Source organism: Branchiostoma belcheri, unplaced genomic scaffold (genome assembly GCF_001625305.1).
Source record: "Branchiostoma belcheri isolate BF01 breed outbred unplaced genomic scaffold, Haploidv18h27 scaffold27, whole genome shotgun sequence".
Classification (NCBI taxonomy): Eukaryota; Metazoa; Chordata; class Leptocardii; order Amphioxiformes; family Branchiostomatidae; genus Branchiostoma; species Branchiostoma belcheri.
Window position 1 is genome coordinate 2,875,743 of NW_017803876.1, and position 23,533 is coordinate 2,899,275.

A 23,533-nucleotide genomic window follows, 5' to 3' on the forward strand; every position below is an offset into this window, starting at 1 on the left:
AATTATAGAGCATAAGTCATGAATACATCTGCTTGAATACATAAATATGCAAAAACATACAATGCATTCATACTTCATTGCATGTAAATCTAACACTTGGCATCTGAGCTGTATGTAGGAGTACATGTATGTATACCATATTGTGTACCATCATATGTCTTTGTTCATTTGAAATGTATGTTTAGCATAATTGTACTGCAGTAAACAATTTTGCCCAGATAAATGCTGCAGGTTTCTTCCAGCTGCTTCAAAATTGTTAGCCTCCCTATGGGGTTAAGTATCCTATGCATAAACATCTTCTGAAAGTTGTTACATTCACAGACTTCAAGATGCTTGACAACAGGCAGGTAAAGACAATCCATTTTAGAATATTGACTGCAGGACCCTCTGTCTCTGAGGCTGTTCCTGCTTGGAATATTCAACAGGTGGAAGGACAGATCATTTTTCACGTAAAGATGCATCAATTAGGTAACCTCACATTAACCCATCTTCATGTACTATTTTTACAAGCCACCAACATTGCCCTCTACCCATACAAAAACTGGTCTGTGCAGTATTTTTATACCCTGGATGTGTATATCCTACATTCTGCATTCTACAACACTGACATCAACACTAAATCACGGCAGCAGCCCTATCTGGGGACAACAGCCAGGATTACTTCTAGATGCAGCTCCAGACTTCCTAAAAGGTAGTGTGAGGTAAGGGCAATAATACTGCCTGCATGCTCCAGTCGGAGTGCCTGTGATGAATAGCATGATGGAGATGCATTTCGTTGATAAGAAATGTAGCTCCTGCCAACTTTGATAGCTGTCAGTCCCTCCCACATTATCACCTATCAGAGGAAGCAAGCCGGGAAAATTGTTGCTGACTAAATGCGGCCATTTTTGCAATATCTGCAGGCAGGCCCCCGGGTGCCAGCTCGGCTTTATCTCCTGCTTATCTTCACCATCTTCAATAACTGCATTCTCCTGCAATAAGCTTAGCTGGCTATTGATTTTCTCCTGGAGGCTGTTCCTGCACATTCTGCATTCTCTCTCCAAGAATAGCATTGATTCTCATTGGCAGCGCCCTGGAAGACGTTGCCACTTTTGTCTTCCACCATTTTGTGAATACTCATAACAAGTCTGCATGCACATGAATCAAGATAGCAGCCTTGGCACGGACCTTTGCAGATATGCTGGCGTAACAAATGACGGCAACTACGAGATATCTTGATGTTGGCTGTGCTTCTTAAAGACCTGGGGGTACTTTTCTCAGAAGCATTACACGCTTGTCTTGAGTTACTGCTGCCCCAAGGGGAAGGAAGCAGGTGCAAACTTCTCCTTAAGTGGAGCTCATTCTTTCTTTGGAGGTTACAGTTGGAACTTTGCTGACATTTCTTGAACTGAAACAACAATTACAGACCAGGCACTACTGTAGATGGATACTTTCTCACAAGGGTATTGGCTCTTAATGAATCTGACTGTCATTAAAAGTGTATTTACTAACTGGCATATTCTAATACTGTATCACATATAGATGTCACACACACAGTATTGTGATAAGTGTATGGGGAATGGGATGAAACTGATAATAAACACTGAGTTTAATGCTTAATCCACAAGCAATGATGATAGGAATCTGCTCATCCTTTAATTCACTGAATGCTAAAATAGACGAGAATCTACAGATACATTGTAAGCAAAGGCAGTTGATGATGTGGATTTTCCAACAAAGATGAAAGCAAACATTGCTTATTCTAGCCTTTGTTATCTACTCAGTCCATCTACATTTCTTTGTACATCAGGTCTCTACTGCTATCAGTTTTCTGCTAAAGAACTAAACATCCTTTCTGATTCCACATCAAATGTTAATCACTACGCCGTGCAAGTGTTCTAAACACAAATTTACCCGTTTATGATTCAAACAATGTTTTTTTAAACTGGCATGTGCATTATGAAGCCTTGATTCAGAATAAGACCCAGCTGCATGCATTTCCTGGAAAAATGTGGCTCTAAGTGCTTCTTGAATAACAGTGCTTATTTTCTATGGTAACCCTTTGGCCTAAGTACATCTACTTCCCATTTCATAATGAACACTCTTGGATTGATTTAAACATTACACATGCATGCTGTAGGATGTACACAAATTCTAATTCTACATGGCTTGCATGGCACCTTGTTCACTTTACATGCATAATGTAAGCTGTGGTTTTGATGATTATTAAGGTTAAAGACAAATTGTATGGGCCATAGATTGTAGAATAATTTTATGAGCCAGTTGAAGTGTGCTCTGTTTTTAAACATACATGATTGTGTAAGTATGGGTGCTCTAGGTTCTAGATTTCCACTTGCATGGATAAAGCATTATAATCAGAACAATTCTACTAGAACCTGGATCAAATTTAGTTAAAAAAAGAAATGCCTTGAAGGTTTTTTTATTTCTTGCTAACACGTTTATTGCCAATGACACAGAGAAGTTATAAGTTACAACTTACAGTACAGTGTGCCATCATGCTTGTTACACAGAGTAAGCTTTCATAACAGATCACTGCAAAATTTATAGCAAGAAAAAGAGCAAGAAGTGGCAGATAATCCTGACATTTATTTTTTTAGCAGAGTTGAGCTAAATCGACTGCTGACATTTACTTCCAGGTGATCCTAAGATTGGCTTCAGGAGATCCAAACCAAAGGCTAAATCTGCAAGTCAATCCTACCAAGGAGAGGAAGTTCAGAGTACACTTTATTGTGCTGGCTGGAAAAAGCTGTAATCTTTTAATGGGGCTATTGTAGACATACACGTACAACTCATCTTGGAATCATGTGTCAGTGCTACAGATAACAAAGTTTAAGACAAAGTCACAACAACATTCATGCATTAGTATGGTTCATGGTGCAATATGTGACTGTTATTGCAAAAAAACACAGTTCTCAATTGCAGACAAAATCCTGCTGTATAACAGACTATCAAGATGGTTCCAGGAACACTTTAAAAACACTTGTTTTTAATGGTCTTAAAGGGAAAGAAAAATGCAGTGATTCAGGTAAAATTTAGGTAATTATGAATATCACCTGCAATTGTGCAGGTATACAGAAAAACTATGCTGATCCCAGATTGTTGACCTTGTTCCTTTGTGAAAGGAAAGTTCCTTCTGATGAAAGATCTGCAATGTAAGCACAATGCCCTGCCATTAACCCCGCAGGTTAGGCTGGAATTACTCTGCTGCTTCTCATTTCATGCTGGTGTTTCCCTCTGCCACTCCCTATATCACAGCTTTGCAATAAGATTGATTGTGAATTCTAAGGCTTGTCGGCTACGCTACGTGACCTGAGGTACTGCCAATCACTGAGTCAGCCGCAGGAACATCCAGAATGTTCCCACGAATCTCACTTTGTTATATGTACTACTTGTACAAAATGTACAGGACAAGAACTTAACAGTCACTAAAGATAATATACAGAATTCATTACTATCAAGGAGTAGAATTAAATGTCAGGCCACTGTCTGTAGTACAAACTTACATTGTACCCATATCGACCTATCGTGAATGACTCCAGACTTACAGCTTCTTACAGTTGAAAAAGAATTGGCCTGGTAAAGGCTGGTATCGCTGATATTGGTCCGCTCAGACCTATGTACATTCACCCCAACATGTCGACCATCTATCATAGGAACAGAGGCTGTCCAAGCGTGGATAATGACCCAGCTGAACATACCTGGATCTCTCCCATTGCAATGTTATCATTGACTGAAGACATTGATCATACGTATGTAGGAAAACCATGCACTGCGTATGTAAGCCCACGTGAATCATTTTGATGTATGGTGTGGATGTTATGAACAACTAAGGAAATCCATGTCTTTGTGACAAAACCCTTATCATGTGCTGGGAAAATCCTGCCTTTCCAAAAGTGTATCCTGATAAAACGTTGCTGGTACAGAGTCGAATAAAAGGGGATAGACGTTCACACCCGTATTATAAAAAGATCGTATTCCTTAGAAAGTTTCACAAGGCAGATGGAAACAGTTGATAAGCACTTTGATGTTGTGGAAATGAGGCTTAGGATCAGGAAAAGGAATTGCTGTAGATAAAGTGTCCTTGGCTGTTGTGAGAATGAGAGGCTTTGAAACATAATGCTTGGAAGGGAAATCAGATTGAATGAACACAGCTTTGTATAATTGAGAATATCTCACTGAACACCTACCACAATGTACATGACATGTTTTGAAAGTAGCATGTCAACTTTGGCACTGGGTAACTACCAGGCTTGGATGATGGCATCAGCTATTGTCCACTAGCCAATGGATACTAGTGCTAGACTAGTATGCTCCAGAGAATTTATTATATTCTACAGAAAGTAAAAGTCAAGTCACATCCACAAGTTTTTAGAGTTCTCTAGCACTTATATGGCCACTTCAAATGACCATCTATCAAACAAGAACATCAAAACTTTTTTTACAGCCTTGGCCAGACCCTTTTTCATCTCAAGCTGCATAGAAACATGTTGTACCAAAACAGAAATAGGGAAGGACAAATTTTTTCTGAAATTCAGCAACATACAGTGGCATCGTGTGGTGTATAAGTGGTACATCACTGGACTATGAAACGGGGAGACCCGGGTCATACCCGAACAAGTCCGAACATGCGCCGCGACATTGTACCCTTGGGAAAGGTACTTTACACGACTTTCCTCACTTCACTCAGGTGAAAATGAGTACCTAGCTTTGGCTAGGGACGTCCCTCGGATAGGACGTTAAATGGAGGTCTCGTGTTTGGGAGAGCCACACCCCACGCACGTTAAAGAACCCACCACACTTATCGAAAAGAGTAGGGGACCTTCCCGGTGTGAGTGGTTCAAACATTACAGTCTGGTCTCGGGGTTGACATCTTTGACATCTCAATCCTTCCACAAATGTGGTAAATTGTCATAAATAAATAAACATGACACATGTATCATGTTGATGGTCTGTAAGAGTCTTGATTCTGCTGAAAATCCTAGACAATGCCCCTCATTGGAAATCTGTTCTAAGACAGCCTAAATAGAATGTAGAGTACAACATGATGTGACTATAAGGATTTGCACATAAAGCAATCTAGGGCAAACACATTTCTTGACCACATCCCATGTTAGCATACTCAACCGAGTTTTGTTCCTCTCCTTTCTTCCCTGTGGGTTGTTTATGGCAGTGGCTAAGGTTTCTGTTGCAATGAATTTTAAAGGTTACTGTATTCCCCAATCCTATAATGGCACTTTGGGGAAAAATTGAATTTTCATCTTTCATGATTGTTATACAAAATGTATTATGAGCCCAAACTTTAGAGCCTATCACAGGTACCAGCCACTTCAGCATTTCAAAAGTGCTAACGTCATTTTACAATAAGCAAGAGATGTTTTATGTCAAATGAAGCATGTTGGTATCCAATGCTGCAAGTCAGTAATAATGCTTGTGAATTGGCTGTGACACATTTGGGCTTATTGACAGCCATTCAACCAATCAATGCCAGCATGCAGTTCTAGTGATTATGGCTTACAGGCACAGGGTAAAAAATGCCTCCACAACGACTTGAAATTAAACGTGATGTATATCTTCATGACTTGCTGCTGGAGGGTCAGACTGGAACAAAATCGTCTGTCTCACTGCAATTAAATTCTGGTTATCATTAGATACATAAATTCGGAAAACGTCAAAACATGATTGTAAAACAGGGATTCAGCAGATCATGCAATCTAAAAAGCTGTAAGATGTGGGATTTAAAGGCCAGATCCAGACACATATCGCAGCCGAAGGTAATGAGAAGACAGGTTAACGATGGGATGGAGACATGAGAAATAAAGTTTTAACCTGCACAATTTTCTTCAAGCCATGTTTCAGACAGATATAAGCTGCGCACACGTATGCTGGTCACAGTGTCGAGGTAAAAACACGGCAGAGTTGGTGATCCTTTCACAAAACAATTTGTCCATGTCTGAATTATTGTCCATGTCTGAAGTAACTTACACTTAATCCAAATTTTTGACAGTTCAACTTCAGGTATTACTTGAAAAAGACGGGAGTTGGACGGTTGAAATTTTTTTGTGCGCTGGAAATCACTGTTCAAACCTGCCTCAGAATGATTTCTAACCAACACAGTTGAGCTTCATGACAAAATTTGTCCATGTCCCTGTTCGATATTAAAGATATACATGTATACATAGATAACTGTAGATATTTCTTCCCAACCAAAACCTTCATGGGAAGATGGAAATTTGGGACTTTCCCACCATCACATTACAGCAGCATCGACTTTCCAGCTGCAATAAGGTTAAATTCTGAAGATAATATTGGAGCCGAAAGTGTCCTTGTCCCTCACAATATGTACAGAGTACATTGGAACAAGAGTGATGTCCTCAACCACACATACTGCAATGCCCGTAACATACTAAAGGCTAGGTCTGAATATGTTTCCAATTTAGCACAGTGACAGGTTATCACAATAGTGCATCAGTACAGCAAGGCAGCTTCTTCCTTAATATAAACTTCCAAGTCCCCACACCCCCTTTGCCTGAGGTTTTGAACATGGATCTTGAGGGGTACTAAACAAATTTGGATACAGTGTATGTTGCTGGCTTGGAAGCATTTTATGAATGCTACAATTCTGTGTATTTGTTTATTGTCTTCTGCCTGTTAATTGCAATATAGTTTGCCATAAAGTTTGCTTATGTCATTAAAATGAAAGTTAGAGAGATTAAAGACTTTGTGAGGTTACACAATGGTTACTAAAATCAGCATGCACACAGCTCTCGAGTCTTAGTGAGTCAGGAAGCGATGAACTATTGCTTTATTTGTGGCTTGTGGGTATATCTGCGAGTAGGTACATTCAATCAATGCAGGTAGAAGAAATTGCTTGTGCAGTTGTGACATATTCCTCTGCATTAGCAACACAAAAGGAATGCTGCGCTGCAGAGGTAATTGTGAAGAAATGATGTTGATGAGTTCTGGCTCTTCCTCGGGGCAACAAATGTTCTGCAAATAGCAACGACTATTAACAAGCCCAGGCCACAAATTGGTGTTCTCTGCTCCATGAGATGGAGAAGACTTGAGGAGAGGCATATAATGCATACAAATCAACGGGTACCCCCAGGGACACAGACAGACTTAAGCCACCGCCTCTTTCCCATTAAAAGAATCAGCACCGAAACTTTCCACTCAAAGCATACAATCAGAGGATTACATGCTGACGTTTAGCGATTGGTGAAATAACAGCCACAACTTTTCTTACACGAATTTCCAATTCCATAAATCCAACTGTTATCTGCTAATGAGAATTTCTTGTGACATGAAATAAGGAAATCCTGAGTAACACGGCAACTGCGCACTCCCCAAGGACCCTTCTACTGTCCTCCAATAATGAGAAGACTCCTGACTTCCACATATCAGGATGATCTGCATGATTACTTTTATGGGGACTCAGGATTTTGTGGCTGCCTGCTGGCTTTATGTTTCTCATTTTCTTGCCAATTTTCTGTTTTTCCCCACCTTTACCACAATCCATCAGAGTACTTGCCTCAACTGCACCTAGTATGGATTGGCAAAACTGTATGGATTGGCAACTGTATGGATTGGCAACCGTGTATATCAAACTGTGTTTGATGTGCAGCAATTCATCCCTCATTAAGGCTAGTGCTGGCCTTGTCTTAATGATCAGTGGCAGGCCCAGGTGTCGAGGTATTTAACCCTGGTAACCTCAATACATTTTACAATCTACGGCACCATCTATACTAGAGGCCGCTGGCGACATCAGGGCTCTGTTGTCTTCACTTCCTCGTGTAATACAAAGTTTAAGGCTTTGAAGCTGTTAAAGTAACCATCTGAACAACAGTTGAGTATTTCTGTAAACAACAGAGACTAACAGGTCTGTACAGTTCACAACTGCAGTACAAGTTGGTTGCAGGACAGGGTGTGTTTGTGACAATGTCTTACAGTGCCAGAATGCACCAGTCCCAGTCCCAGTCAAACTACTGGACTTCTTACACTTGATAACTGTGGACCAGGTCAATGTCTCTACACATCAGGTCCTGAGTGCAGATCTCCCTATCTGGCCTGCCTGATACACTGTCCATGGGAATTGCCATTGGGTTCTGACCCATCACAGTAAAACAGTTAAAATCCCCATCGTGGCCGTGAATACGGTCACACCGGCACACAAAAACGCTGCCGCCAGATAAGGTACCTCCAGGAGTGATTGCTTGAAAGAGAGGGGGGATTATTGCCAGATCTATCTGCGTCACACTTAATATCTCATGCTAACTGCTGCAGAGAGAACCATAAAAGTGCACCAGACCAGCTCCACCCCGCCTTACCTTGCCATTTATAGCCATGGGGCGATCCAGAATTGCATGCATGCCTAGAATAGCTGATTGTGGTTGGTTGATGATCGGGGTACCAAACATGGAGCCGAACACCCCTCCATTACTGATGGTGAAGGTGCCTCCATCCATGTCCTCGATGGCCAGCTCACCCTTGCGTGCCTGAAAGAGAGAGGGTCAGAGGTTATCCCAGTGCATCATGCCAGATTATGCCGGGTATACAGCCACAGCTAATACCTCATCACACTGCAATCAAAGGGGAGCCGGTAATAGCAGCATTACCTCCCCGACCCAGGCAATGTTGTGCATGGATGATCGCAGGAAATCCTCCACCAAAAGAAGTGATGGGCCAGTGAGATAAGTCTATCTTTCTACAACATTTAATCTTACCGGAGACTTGGAGCCAAGTTGCAGGAGGCGTGAGCTGCACACAGAATGTCCTCACACAAACAGTCTAAAATGCCACACATACAGCATTGCCAGTGAATAGCAAGCACCACTGTACCGTAAAAATTGGTTGTAGGTTTGTTGATGAAGGTTAAACATCCAGGTAATGAGATACACAAGAGATGCAGTTACTCAAGCAACTGGATAGATTTTTAAAACTTTTCAAAACTTCTTGTGGGTGTAGGTTTGTATGCACAGCCAGACACATTTCTAGAATATTCAGCAAATAGCTCAACCACTTTTGAACTGAACTCAACTATGAGAAATTTTATGAAAGCCACCCCCGTAGCCCTCCCACTGTCAGCCACCCACCGGATTTATTGAAGCATGTGTAACCTACATGGAAGAATATGCAAAGGCTGAAGTTTCCACAGTATTTTGTATACATTGTAGGTATGAAGACAGGCAAACTGACTCTTTTGTTTCTTTAAAGAATGTGGTTGTCTTGTCCTGCAGTCGTTATTGTAGCCACCTGCTCACCTTCACCTTTACCTTGTCCCATCCTCATTTTCCCAACGTTTACGCAAAGATCTCCGAACTAAGCCCATAATGCATGATAAAAAAGGCCATCTATTCCTTAATCTTATCGGAAATGGCAGTTGCCGAGCATTATCATCAATAGTTCACTGACTGAACATGGGCTCATATAGATTGAATCCAGCCTAGGACAGGAACTACTTATCAAAAAGCTATACATGTATAATCTGGCACTGTTACAACTTAGTTGGCTCCATGCGTGTGTTAGGAGTAGATAGGGGAGTAGATAGGACTGTGACCGCACGGGCGGTCAAGACATATGGTCTTCATTAACAGGAATAAAGTACCTCCGGCCATGTGGCAGGAGTTAGTCTAGAGTGAGATCTCGTCTTGTGCAGTTCTCTGACAGCTCGGCTCACCCCGCTAGCCTCGGCTACCCTACATTTGGTGGCAGCGGTGGGATTGTAATAGAACTTTCCAACAGTGTGATTACCATTATACTGCCAGTATGTAAAAAACATAAAATGCAAGGATATCTTAAAACTTCTTTGTAACAAATCATGATACTTCCTTTCAGCGCAAGTGATTATCTTCGGCAATAACCTGTGTTGGAGTTGGTGGGCAGGTGCCATCTTACCTTCTCTCCCAGTTCCTGGATGGTTTTCTCAATGTCAGCGTAGTTCATGTTTCCCACATCCCTGATGACAGGTACAACCAGACCCTGCAGACACAAAACAAACTCATCTTCTTAGCAAATATCTTAGATATCAAGGAAAACTTTACATGTTCGTTTTGGCAACCAAGTCTGACAAGTACAGTGTGTGTAGGAGTCAGCCTCCATTCCTGTTTCCCTCACTGGCAGACACAAGGAGTTTAAAAAATCTTTTGAAGGAGTCCTGTAGAAAAAAAACAAACACATCTTATGCAGGATCTTCAATGCCTGATGTGACCAGTATCTTAACATCATTGGATACCCGTATATACAACAGCATGTACATCAGCACCGTGGACAGACTCCACAGTCTAGGGCAGGTTCTTTGGTCATGCTGACAAATAAATGGAAGGAAGAATAGATCAATGTATGCTTAGCTAATGGTGAAGAAATGTTTGTGGGTGGGACAGCCACTGAATACAGCGGCGAAAAACAAATCTCAGGAACATGTCTCAAATTCATAGGAATTCATGAGGTGTTGATACTAGAAATCAACTGCCAGCAAAGGTTGCTGTTTGATGATGTTAAGAACTGTCTAAGTCATCCTATACAGTTTCCTTCTAAAAACTGGTTCATGGTGTACCACAACAGGGAAAATTAAATGCAGACTGACACATTGCTCCATTCTTCGGTCAGCAATTCTCTGCTGAGGATAGGCAAGCGTCAATTTTCCAACACAACAATGTCCTCCATCTCCTACAGGGCAGAGCAGACAATTTTGTACTCTAAACTTTTCATTGATTCCCACGGTCTGCATCTCAACAGATAAGGCTACCTCTCAAATTATCCAACCAGGTTAAGGCTAACTTAGATTGCAAAGCAAGACCAAAGGCATGCCTGCTTGCATGATGATAAGGCAGTTCCGAAATCACCAGTACCATACATCAGACATCCATACATAAAGGGCGGCCTGCAAAATGGGATCAGCAATATGAGATTTCACCAAAAAAGTGCATTTTCCAGGCTCTGTCCTTTTGGTTTACAACTACCCTGGGGGCTCTGCTTTACTGTCTGGCTGTATCAAATTCATCCTGGGCTTTTCCACGTGCAAGAGGACAGGACCATCTGTCAGTCAGTGACCCGTATCAGTAAACTCTCAAATTCCAGAACGCAATACCAGGGGTAAGCCGCATCTATCTCCACGCCAAGTGACACAGAAGGATGTGGGACAAGGGAACCCCTCAGAACACTGTCCTGACCAAATTTACAATTCAGAGTAGATGAATGGCAGGAGAGGATCTGGGGATTTTTGACAGAGTGAGTTATCTGGGAATGTGCACGAGACTGGAACCTGGGAGAGGAATAAAGTATCCTGGAAGGCAGCTGAAAGTCAAAAGGTCGGCTGGCGAGATATAAAGATTTGTCTCCATATCTGAGGCAGACAGACCACGATCATGACTATACAGCGGTGCATTTGGCTGAGGCTGAGGTCGTCTTGGGAATCTGCAAGAACATCCCAACTATCAACAACAAAATAGGAGGTTTTCCACTAACACCACAACAGTCAGTGGAAAATTGGCTGCTCAACGATTGATTTGGGATTGGGATGATGTCCCATGAACATATAAAGGTCAGCAAGCTGCTTCAATCGTAAGGATTTACTGTTATGAAAATAGGCTAGACATAGGAATGGCTGGGGGACTACATCAGGGACCAGTCTGTATAACTTATTAAATTCATAAAGCATACAGCCTTGACATTCGGGTTGATATCCTCTCATGAAACCCTATGTCTGATGCAGTAGTGTAAAAAAAAATGACCAGATTGACCAATGAATAAATGAACAGATTTCTCATAGAATAGAATCAAGTTCAGTCAACACTGCCAAAGGAGACAACCCAGAGGGACCAATATAATAATAAAATCTAGTCTTAATGCTTGTGTGAATGGGAAAAATTTTCTAAGGAACACCAAAAAGTGGTTACATTGACCAGGTGGTCCTTATAACCATACAATGACTTTTCTTATTAAACTTAAATTAAGGTGACTAGTCAATTAGGTAATTGCTTAAGTTGATTGCATTAATTATTAGATGCCTCCTTTTATCATTACAGAATACTTGCCCTTAGAAGGTAATTTTCTTAAGATGCCCATTACGACATTATGCAACCAAGTTTTGAAAGCAATTACCTGATTGGCTAGTTACCAACTTTAAATCTAATAAGAAAAGTTGTTTTGTGGGAAAGAAACTGTACAGCAAAGAGACCATTAGCAGTTAAACATGCTACTATGTCAGAGTACGCAACAGTGACAGACTTTGACTTTAGCTAAAAGGAATGAAACGGAAAAGCTGAAGCTTTATCCTGATTGTGGAGCATTCCGCAGGGACAGTGGAGCTTCAGTCAGGCTAGGAATGAAGCACCTGACAGATAAATCCAATTTTCCCCGGAGTCCTTCTCGGCTCCTACAAGTGATGTGTTCCTGGACATACAGGTACACGGAGGCCATCAAACTACCTTGTTATGTTTGTGAAGGCTCGACAAGTGCTGATGGATGGAAGTTTTAAGTGTGTGTAATAAGCCTCAGCCCCAGCCTCCTGCTGCCGACAACCTGCACATAAATCAACACAGGGCAACAGGAGGAGTCGAGCTGATGCAGGCTGCTGACATTAAGCTGTAGCCCAGGCAAACATGAAAATGTATGTTTGATTGTATCTAGTGCTTGCATTTATTGTTGTACCATATAACATGTTTTATACCAGTAATGTGTGGAGCGCAACATCAGCTAAATCTGCTGCCTTGGACTGCATCGCATATTGCTTTTGCAATTTGAGTAAAGAGATGTACATTTCAGGGGAACTGCTGTCCAAGACACACATAGAATTTAAAAACAATCCTGCGCACCATTGGGGGGAACAACAAACAAAGCAGACAGATCATTCCTCAATAACTTCATATTACAAAACTGGATGGCAAGCAATTTGTCTTATAATCAGAAAAGCAGCAACAGCACAGGATGACAGCACAGGCAGAAAATTAAAGATGTAGGCAAATTTCACACCTGGGTGCCGGCGCAGCGGGTAATGCCATGGAATAGTCGGCAGTGCTTCTTTATCCTTCATTTCCTGTTTCACTAAGTGTAGTACTTAGAGAGGGTTTGGCTTAGGTTGCGATCACACACTCCGTATTGCCGCGTCTTTCGCAGATGTGCGATAGGCTTGCTTCCACACGTCACACATCAAGGCAGAGCATGGAAAATTGTTTCTTAATGGGTATATGGGAAATGTACTATTGCGTTGACTTTCAGATGTCAACCACATAGGGTCAACTGGATCCTGAGTTAATTCAGAATTTGATCCATATGGAAATGCAGCAGGGTGCCACAGGAAAATTGTATGGAAAATGTGTGTGTATTGGCTTTGTCTTTGAATTTATAATGCAGGAATGATGCCTTTACCATAAACAGTCACTGAACTACTACATTCCTGAGAAAATCTTTTGTCAATTGATGTAATATACAGATATATAAGTGTGGTAGGTTCTGGAAACTGGAATATTTCTACCACTGAATCAGTGATACAGTAAACATTGACTGGATAACTAAACGTGTGACTACATTTATGTACAGAATGATATATTCCAGAGGATGTCAGCTGTCAAAAAACATTTTTAAGGACTAGATATGCTATTTCTTATCTATCAAGAAGATTAGAGCCTTTTCCTCCATCCTAATCCAGTAACCAATATTGCCACAATAGGCACCAAAAGGTTATCTTGGCATGGCAATGGTTAATCCTCTTTGTTAACTCCTGTCATCTACAAGATTTGATACGCAGGCTCTCAGCAGGAATCATTAAGACTTTGCTCCCAAAACTCAGACTTCCCCCTGCCGGGACATTAGCTTCTGTAGGATAAAATCTGCTAAGCCTGGAGATTCATCAAAACAGGACGACTTAGGGCTGATAAGGAACCCTAATGAAAGTGACAATCCCTACCGTTAACATCTGCACCTCCATCTATGAATGATAATTGCTTCCTTTCTATGGGACATGCTTTTTGTCAACAGCGTGTAATGTTGAGACATTTTAAGAGACAGACAGCACATTTTTTTTCTGTAATACTAGATAACTGAGTTAGGTGGTGGCTATGGTGAAGGGCCAAAGGTCAGTCCTCAATATCAAATGGACATGACATATAGTCCTATGCTATAAAATGTGTAATGATATAATTATAAGCTAAAAAGGTAATGGATGGTAACTATTTGTTGTATAATAATAATAGGTGTATTAGAGATATTAATAAAATGTTTACCTCAGCTAGATGTAGATGTGTGAGACATATTAGAAAATGATTTACCTCAAAATCTATTATAAAAAATGAAGGTAATGTTTCTGTCTGTCTGTGTTTCAGAATATTTTGGCCAACAACAACTTAGATATGGATGGATTATGATAATATTTGGTACATAGGTTGGTCTTTGGAAGAGAAAGATCAAGATTGATTATGGACCTCCTAGTGGATTTCTTTGGTACTGCTGCAGAACGTCCAAACTTTGGACACGCTGAAGACACGCTGAAGTCTAAATTATTTGTAGTGACATAGCTTTAATGTTAGGGAAAAGTGGAGTTGGTCTCAGCTCTCCCATTTTTTAATTGGCCTTTGGAAAGTTTCTCCGCTGGAGGTACATGTATATGTCTTTGAGACAGATTCAGGTTGTCTATGTTTGACTCAGTCAATTTGCAACCTCAGTGCCCATGTCACACCCTGACAAACACAACCCTTGATGATACAGGACCTCAACAACCCACAGGAGAAGGGCTCCCCATTCACGTTGCCATGGTTTCCTTTTCAGCAGAGGCCGATGAGGGATAGTGTCAATTTTAGGAACCATATATCAGTAGGACCTGTAACCCCTACGATACTGCAATTCAATACTCATAAATAATGGAGCATCTCCATGCTCCCAAAACAGATCTACTCCAAGTGTTGAAAGCCAGGTCAACACCACATTCCTCACTCTTTAACTGGAACAGATGACGACTTTCCACAGCAACAAGTACTGTATGTTATTTTAGAAATTCAGGATAATCATACTTTATAAAATGACTGTCTGAGAAACTCTACCTTACACTACACTAGAGCATGCATTCTGGACTATACATTTTGGACATAAAGTAGAGTGGATTCATTCCTCAAGTTAACCGACATCTTTCAGAAGATTCTGTAGCGAGGTTTCATCTGTTGAGGGCAATACTGATGAAAGACTGCAGTCAGTGTGATAAGATTGAGGAACGAATCCACTCTACTTTATATCCTTGGACATACAGACGATGATCCTTACAATTACATGTACATTCTATGGAAATTCATACATTTGAATGCATCAAAGTGCTTCTTCAATGCTGAAACTGATGGGGTACATCATAAAAATAAGTTTGAAGAGTGTTGTTGAATTTGCACAGTGGAGCACACTGAGTGACCATGACATTGAAGTTCACTCCCTATAAGACTTGCACCTGTTTGCTAGAGAAAAGAAAGACTCAAGTCATTAATTTGTCAGATTGTGATTTATACGATATTCACCAGGGTATTGTATAAGCACTCTGGAAGGAGATGAAATATTGTCACTTTGATACATGGCGAGGTGCCCCGCTGGCAGCACCAATAATTGCTCTGCCCAAACTGCACTTGACAGCAGCTGGAGAATGTAAACAGCCATGTGGCCTGCCGAGTGGAACACCCAATAACAAGGTGCAAGGAGAAACGCACCACCTGAGGCTGGCCAAGACTTTCACTAGAAACTTAAATAAACTTTTATAATCTACTGCATGATGATTGTACAAGGTACAACATACAGCATCTAGTTCTATGTAACAGCAAACATGCTATGAGACTCATATACCTAACAAAAGGATATGTAGTATGAGATGAGAAAATACTTTTACAGCAGTACAATCATTAGTGGAATTTAAAGCGTTTCGGCATTTAAAAAAAAATTGTATGGCATAGGTTGAGCAGTTCGAAAACGTTTAGCTCGGAATTACAAAGAATGCTGAACATATTTCTTTCCTTGAATACACTAGTACATGCTGAGACACATCTTTTTGAAAAAAAAAACACACAAAAAACACCTATCCCTGACATCACCTCACCCCTCCCTCCTCATCAGCATGCAGGCAAACTCACCTTTGGGGTCGCCACGGCTACACTGATGTCAATGTAGTCTCTGTACACAATCTCCTTGTCTTCAATCACTGGAGAAAAAAAGATGAACAATTACTCAAAAGGTTTACAAACCAACTCAGCTCGAATTCATTGTCTTTGTTTAATACTAAGAGCAGATAAAAGGTCACAGAGGTGAGTTCTATGGGTTGGGTACTCATACATGCATGTAAGGTTATCCACCTACGCTGATGAAACATTGTAAGCTCATTGAAGTCAGAGGCAGTGCATATCATCCGTGTTAATGCCATTGACCTTATAATGAGGTCAAGAATATGTCAATTTCTTTAGTAACCCTGCATGACTATCATAAGGTTGAAACCAGTGCGTACATGTAAATTGTAAAATTGGCAAGAGTTTGACTTTATGTATGGAGAACTTAAGTGATGGTACATGTCAGGGGTGTGAATGTGTATGGCTGTAGTGTAGTTTCCACATGTTTGTGCTTCAGCTGCAGCAACCAACATAACACTGAGCACTGCTAATGACCCTAATCTGATTTGAAAGGTCCTGACTACCCTGCATGTAATTAGCCAATTAGTGAGTGACGTAAAGACATCTATAATACAGTATGGAAGCTGAGATGAAGCTAATCCTTGGCTTTGTGGATTTATTTGCAATAACTAGCAGGCATGTTTTCACGGATAGTACACTTGAACAGTGACCCTTTACAAAGTTGCATGTCTTTCATAGAATGTTTGGTTGATATATTGTAAAGCAGATCTGCTCAATGCTCGTCTCCCTTCTTATGAGTCTACTGAAGTCCACAGATAGGAGCTTGCTCAAGGGACCTATGCAGACTTTGCTGTTATTGCATTCTGGTACCACTATATCCATCTACGTGTATGAAGTTATTCATTATTGACATCTTGTCCTCCTTCTTATGGGCCAATGAATAAGACGAAGGAACGCCATGCCTTGGTCACAAATTATCAACGCAGCAAAATCAACAAGTTGTACAGGAGCCAGTGGATGTTGGAGAGATTTCAGTTGGTTTCTGTTTTTTTCTTGGAATGCAAACATGCATTTTGTGTACAGGAGTGTGTCACGTGTTTGTAGAATTCTGAGATAAGATTCATTTATCTTTAATGAGCATGGCAGCAGCTGGAGATACATCACACTATCAGTGATGTGAAAATACCAAGTTCATTTCTAGCTGGTCTGACCTTTCCCTGGGTTCATTTACATTTTGAGAGGATCTATCATTTGTTGCGTTAGCACAGGGGGAATAGCAGCAGCAGCAGTGTATGCTGCTTCTGGTGATGCCAGCAGATCCCAATCTAACTGAAAGCATGTGGCAAGTCACCTTCAAGGAACTGCCCCCTCCCCTTCCACAAGGAGCTACATTTATTGTGTTTGTTGGAGGGCTGATGACAAGTCACCTCAGAGACGTGTTCCTTGCTGGGTGACAGGGACTGAGTGGCCCGCCGGTGTCCTAATGGATGTTGTTTTATTGTGCCCACAAGTCAGAATGTACTTCCTGCAGCATACAGCTGCACTTGGGCAGGACAAGCCAAGTTAAGTACCCAGACCTATTGGTATTAAAGGCCCACATCTCTCTTGTTTTGTACTGCTTCCTGGAAACTGGGCTGATGGCACATTTTGTGATGCAGCTTTTGAAATGTTCTTACTGTTTGTAAGGTACTCACAGATACTGGGAGACTCCTATAATATAACAAAATGAGTATGTATTTATATTGTACATATCCAGGATTTTTACAAGTTTGAGACACAAATCTTGTCTGCATCAGTAGTATCAAGAAGGCAAAGGGAATCTACCATCATTGTTGAGATTGGCTACTGTCCAGAATACCTGTAGGAAATGTTTTCAGTCTACTAGGCCAAACGTATAATGTCAGAAAAGCAACAGGTAGAAAACATTACGATGCATCATTTTTTCATCTTAAATCCCCACACATTATCCAATACATGCTGCATTGTATCAAAATGTAATTAAACTGGCACCTTTGACCAAAGCAAGTTGGAGACTTGGCAAGATTACAGAAAAAGTTGTTCTGTGCATGATTTTCTGGGAGGGCACTTTGCTTTCCTTGATTTACTCACCTATCAACAATGAGAGACACAAAGCTTTTGTGTCAAGTGTATTTCTCCAGACATTCAAAGCTGTCAAACTTAAATCTCTTCATATACATTGTCTGTAGAAAAAGTTTATGTTTCATAACTTTGTGCCAAAACATTTCTTCATTCTTGGCTACTGCTGCTCAACAGACAAAATTCTGATTCTAGACACCAGGTTCTCATCAAACATTCAATGCAGGTATGCAGAAAATGTCTACATGCACATGCTTCCACCAGGGACTGCAAGGGTCAGAGCCTCCAGGAATGGGTTTGTAGGGGAGAAAGAGACAGAATATTACAATCTCAGAGAAAGCTACAAATCTTGTTTTGTGACCTTCAGACTCTCATTTTCCAACTCTTCTGGGTAAACATGGATCAGCATTCAGTGGAAGATGACAGTACAAACTGAAATTCTGGTCAATTTCCCAAAGTCTACATTTATCTACATTGTTACACCAGGCCTAACTAAGAAATAATTCTTAGTAATAGCAACATCAAACAACTTCAGAGTAATAAGAGTAAAAGACATCTTAGCTACTGGAATAAATAAACTCTTTTCAGGTAGACTGCAGTGACATATTGACATAATGAAGCTGCCCTTTGGGACTGTACTACCAGACAAGGGTATGATAGGACCATTAACTCTAACTAATCACTTCAATACAATCTAAACAGCCTAATGCACCCCCTCATTTGCTGTCAGTAAAAATTAGTATCAACACTGTTGCTGAATACTTTTGTGCAAAAAGGAGAAGGAGACATTTGGGCATCAGTTTAGTACTTATCTTTTATGGCTTCATTTGGTTTTCTCTCTTTTGTTTCTTTTTCTCCTTCTGCCATTTCATTAAATGGATTCAATTCCTTCATTTTTGGGCCAAATGGCATAAAATTTGGCATGAAGGTATGGTGGCCTAATACCCCCACTTTCTGTTTTGTATTCATGTGAACATACACAAAAAGTTGAAAAGTTGACAAAAAAGGTGGGAAGACACTGAACAAAACTTTTCAGCTTGCGCCTGACATGGGATGATAACTGGCTGCACTGCTGCCTTCCATCATGTCTGAGTGTGACAGGGATGCAGGACAGATTTAAGTGTCTCTGGATTAACAGACTGTTGGGTGTCACAGGGGACATCCTCCCTCCACTTGCCCACAATGTCCATCACATAGACATGCGGGACACCACATGAATCTTTGATGACCCACAACTGTTGCAGCAGCGACACTCATGAAAAATGAATGTAACACAGATAAAGACACCCTGGAAACACTCTCCTCAGGGATTGCCTCCTTTCTTAAGTCTACAATTATTCTTTCTTCAGCGCTGTCACTGAAGAGGCTTTGATGCCCAGAGGTGAGGCATAAACAGATATGTCTCTATGAAATTTTCAGGTCCTGACACTGATTCAAACGACCAGATGCGTCACTAAAATGCAAACATCTACTTCAGTTCTATTACTATTTATAGCTCATTATTGATTGATCAAGGATATGAGGACTTTGATGGCTAACTTTATCGTGCCTTCGCCAGTCATTGAACCATTTCTGGGCGGAAGGTGACGGTGGAGATGATGGTCATTAACCTAATATTTTCTAATTGCCTGAAAATTTCTCAGCAATTACAACTTTATTGCAGCTGACACAATTTACCAACCGGATCAAGCAATTAAAAGGCTCTGCTAATCACCATGTCTCATGGCATCTTCCCTTCAATGTGTATCTCATAGTACAGCCAATTAAACCAACACTGGTGGTAGTGTACTGGTCAGCCCTGCCCCCTTGTGGAATGCAGCAGAACTGTCCAGACAATTTCCATTGCAAGGCCATAACAGGATGGATCCTGGGGGATGACCTGACAATACACTGAGCATCTGCATCATATCTAAATGTATTATGTTCATGCATGCAGCTCAAGTCAGTCCTGTATGCTATAATCAAAGTATAGCATTTGTGGTTTGGCACTCAATGATAAGAATAATCTATCACAGCCAGTGAGACAGCTAGATATCCACAGGGCAATACTTCTGAACTGAAGTCTTCTCACCAAAACATTTCATGCTGCAGTTTTAGAGAGTTTGCATTAAGGCTATAATCAAGGGCTCCATTGGAAGGCGATTTCGGAAGCATTACCAGCATTTCAGCACCATGGAGATGTCCTTCAGTAGTTTTAAACAAGCCCAGCTAGTAATAACTGTAGGACTTATGGCTCAATTTCTAGGATACCATACCAATAAAATCAAGTAAATTTGTGACATGCATTCTGTATATTCATAGTTTCTAATATCTTTGACGCCTCTTCCTCAAATGGAACATGCCCATCCAATTATTGACACAAATGTTAGTAACATAAAACACATTCAAAACAGCAGTATTTTTATAAGCCCATTATATAGCGGTGTGGGAAGTGTAAAAGAGCAGTAAGGATGATTTCAAACTTTAAGAGACCACATGAATTTTTCCACTGTTAATGTTTCCAGCACGATCACAGGAGCTCCACCGCTCCAAGATATTTAAAGATTTCTGGAGCGAGCATGGGGCTGGCTTTGTCTAGTCAAGTGGCTGCTAACATGCACCCCATCAGCCACCCTGATTACAATCACTGAACATTAGACATGCCTGAGAGGTTTATCACAGCCAGAATGCATGCATCAATGCAACAGGAATTACTTTGACTTTTGATGGGGGCTTTGGGACACAGTGTCAAGTAAAAATACAACCTGGGAGATCTGTAGGAGAGCAACTGTTCAGTCATATTTAGGGAGAAGTGTTGGAGCGCTGTTGTGCTCACCGATGTGTGAATTTGACACAAATTTCTCTGGGGAGGGATGAGACAGCGACAATTCATCATGCGATAGATAGTGAAGATGGACTGTTATGACAGTCACTGTAAGTTCTGATAAAGACGAATGATATACACATCAAAGGTAGATTACTTTGCAAATGTGTTGTTGGGGGAATCTGGATTAAACAATCAACTTAAAATTATGTAGGATTACAATAGTCTTGTATCACAGGGTACTGTTTACACCATTAATGTCAAACTTCAAAGTCACCTTCAGCTGCTTTGACATCAACAATGGGACTAATGATTACCTAGTAATAATATTAATAATGTTTCCCTAACAAATCTGACTAAATGACAAGAAAAAAACAGGTAGAGTGAATGAGCTCTCCATAACAGTTCTTCTCATCAATAACAGTTCCTGGGACAGATCAAAAAGGATCATATTCAATCATTAATTACAGGACCTGGTAAACATCATGTTGAAAGGTATGTTACATTGTTGTAATTGTACCAAATTAACTCACAAAGCAACCTATTTGAGCTCAAGATCTTTTTACAGCTTGCATGTTTTCAGGGAGTTAACTGTGGTGCAGTTTGATATCTGTATGTAAACAGGGCTGTACACAACTTGGGAAAACTTTCTTGGTATTTGGTTGGCCATTCCAAATCTACAGGACCTCTGATGTACCAATGAGTGAGTGAGTTGTACAAATATCATGATGTACAAATATAATGACATTTGTTATTGTACTATTTATTTTCATTGAGGTCCTTATGCAGAGGTGCTACACTTCCTCAAAGGGGCATGAAGACCTGATTGAGTGAGCGAGAGCAATATGGCTACAAATTTTTATCATATCTGGTGTAACATGCTGTTTCAGAATAACAGCAATGGAACGAAAGGTTGGAGCAGTGCGCAAGTGCCACCTAGAGACAGTGGCTGGATATGCATGCAGAGGAAATACTGTACTGTGATATTACATAGATGCTAAGTATTAAGAACATTGGAGCAGCATTGATGATGTTAACCTGATGTTTTGTTGGCCATTCTGTTGTTCTTTTATAACAAGACAAGGAAAGAATGGAAGAAGAAAACAGGCTTACCTGCATTCACCACAGGCTGGTCCTGGAGAGCAAACGCAGCTGCTTTCACGAAGGGAGACATGAACCCAAGCTTCACACCATGTTTCTTCAAGAAGCCATCTTTGTGTTTGGACCTCATCTCTATAACATTACTACAAAACAAAATGCAAATATTTTGTCTTAGAAATATATCATGAATACAGTGACTGTTAACTAGACAAAGATTGACTATGCTACATAGGGTAGCATACACACATTTCACCATTCACACGCATTTGTGTGTGCTTTCAATGATGTGTACAATAATTTCCTCCAGTAACTGTATTCCTCATACTGCATGAATCTAATTGAGTTTATTGAGATACCCTTTAGCCCTTTTATGGGGCTAATCTTCCAGGGCTCGTTAACAATATAAGTACAAATATAAATTCATAAAACAGGCTTGTAACAAGAATCTAATCTCAGTAAAATTTAGGTTGTACATTCCTGGTTACAATCATTCTATTAATTTGATAAATTTTTTTTCTACAGATGCGGAAAGTAATAAATTCAGTCAGTGTGGCTTAAAATATTTCTTAGTGAATGAGTTAGGCAGCAAGAGCTTGTGTCATTGTTAGGCATTTCTAGCGAGGTACGTGTATGTATGGAAACCCGGCAGACTTCATAACCACCTGAAGTTAGGCAGACTTGCCCGTCCCATGGGTAACCTTAACCATATCACATCATGTCATCTGGGACAAACTATGCCATCTGCCTAACTTCATGAATCATAATTGGAAAGCCAACACAAAGGACAAACCTGCTAGGTGCAATTTTGTAAGAAATGAGTTCCAAGCACCTAAGAAGTCCCCAACTACATCTTTTTAAGATGTAAGAGGTGACATTGCACCGCTGAGAATTTTTTAAAAACAGAGTAAAGGAAACAGCCCATCCAGATAATCAGCAAAGCGATCTCCAGGCATGCCCCTGTTGCCTAACTCTGCAACTCTTGCCCTTGTGATTGTGAGATGGTTGTATTCTTATTAATATGTGGCAGCTGACCTGCCGGTCAACTCTACCTCTGCAGGAATAACAGTCTGAAGTGAGCGGTTATCGCTGGGTGAGCGATGGGGTGATGCCCATCTGAAGGCACATACACATGGTCTTGTGCAATCTGACGGAGCCAATGGCTTTTATGGCATCAATCTTTAGGCAATAAGCAAGGAAACAGGCAAATGCTTGGGAGGGTGTGAAAGACGATCAAGATAGGGGCTTGAATCGTGCATAACAAAGCTGCCGCCTCGGTGGGTGGGGGAGGGATCCTACACAGTTTCACCTTCAAAATGAAGGTCAGGACACAGCGGGGCGGGATCAGGAGGCTTTTACTGCCTTCAAATTTCTGTTTGTTTTAAGAAAATACCTTCAATATTGGCTACATTTTCCAGATCCTACTTGCATGTTTCTGCTTTATCGATGCTAA

General features: G+C 40.7%; 1 protein-coding gene across 1 annotated transcript in view; it reads right to left on the reverse strand.

Annotated features, from left to right (window-relative positions):
• The window catches only part of LOC109472242 (dihydrolipoyllysine-residue succinyltransferase component of 2-oxoglutarate dehydrogenase complex, mitochondrial-like), a 47,723-nt gene that overhangs the window by 5,531 nt on the left and 18,659 nt on the right, over positions 1-23,533 (reverse strand). Inside the window, exons 11-14 of the mRNA XM_019771878.1 lie at positions 22,096-22,226; positions 16,092-16,159; positions 9,892-9,975; positions 8,325-8,492 (exon numbers count right to left, since the gene is read on the reverse strand). Of these exons, the coding sequence (XP_019627437.1) occupies positions 8,325-8,492; positions 9,892-9,975; positions 16,092-16,159; positions 22,096-22,226 (451 nt within the window). The remainder of the gene's footprint in view (positions 1-8,324; positions 8,493-9,891; positions 9,976-16,091; positions 16,160-22,095; positions 22,227-23,533) is intronic.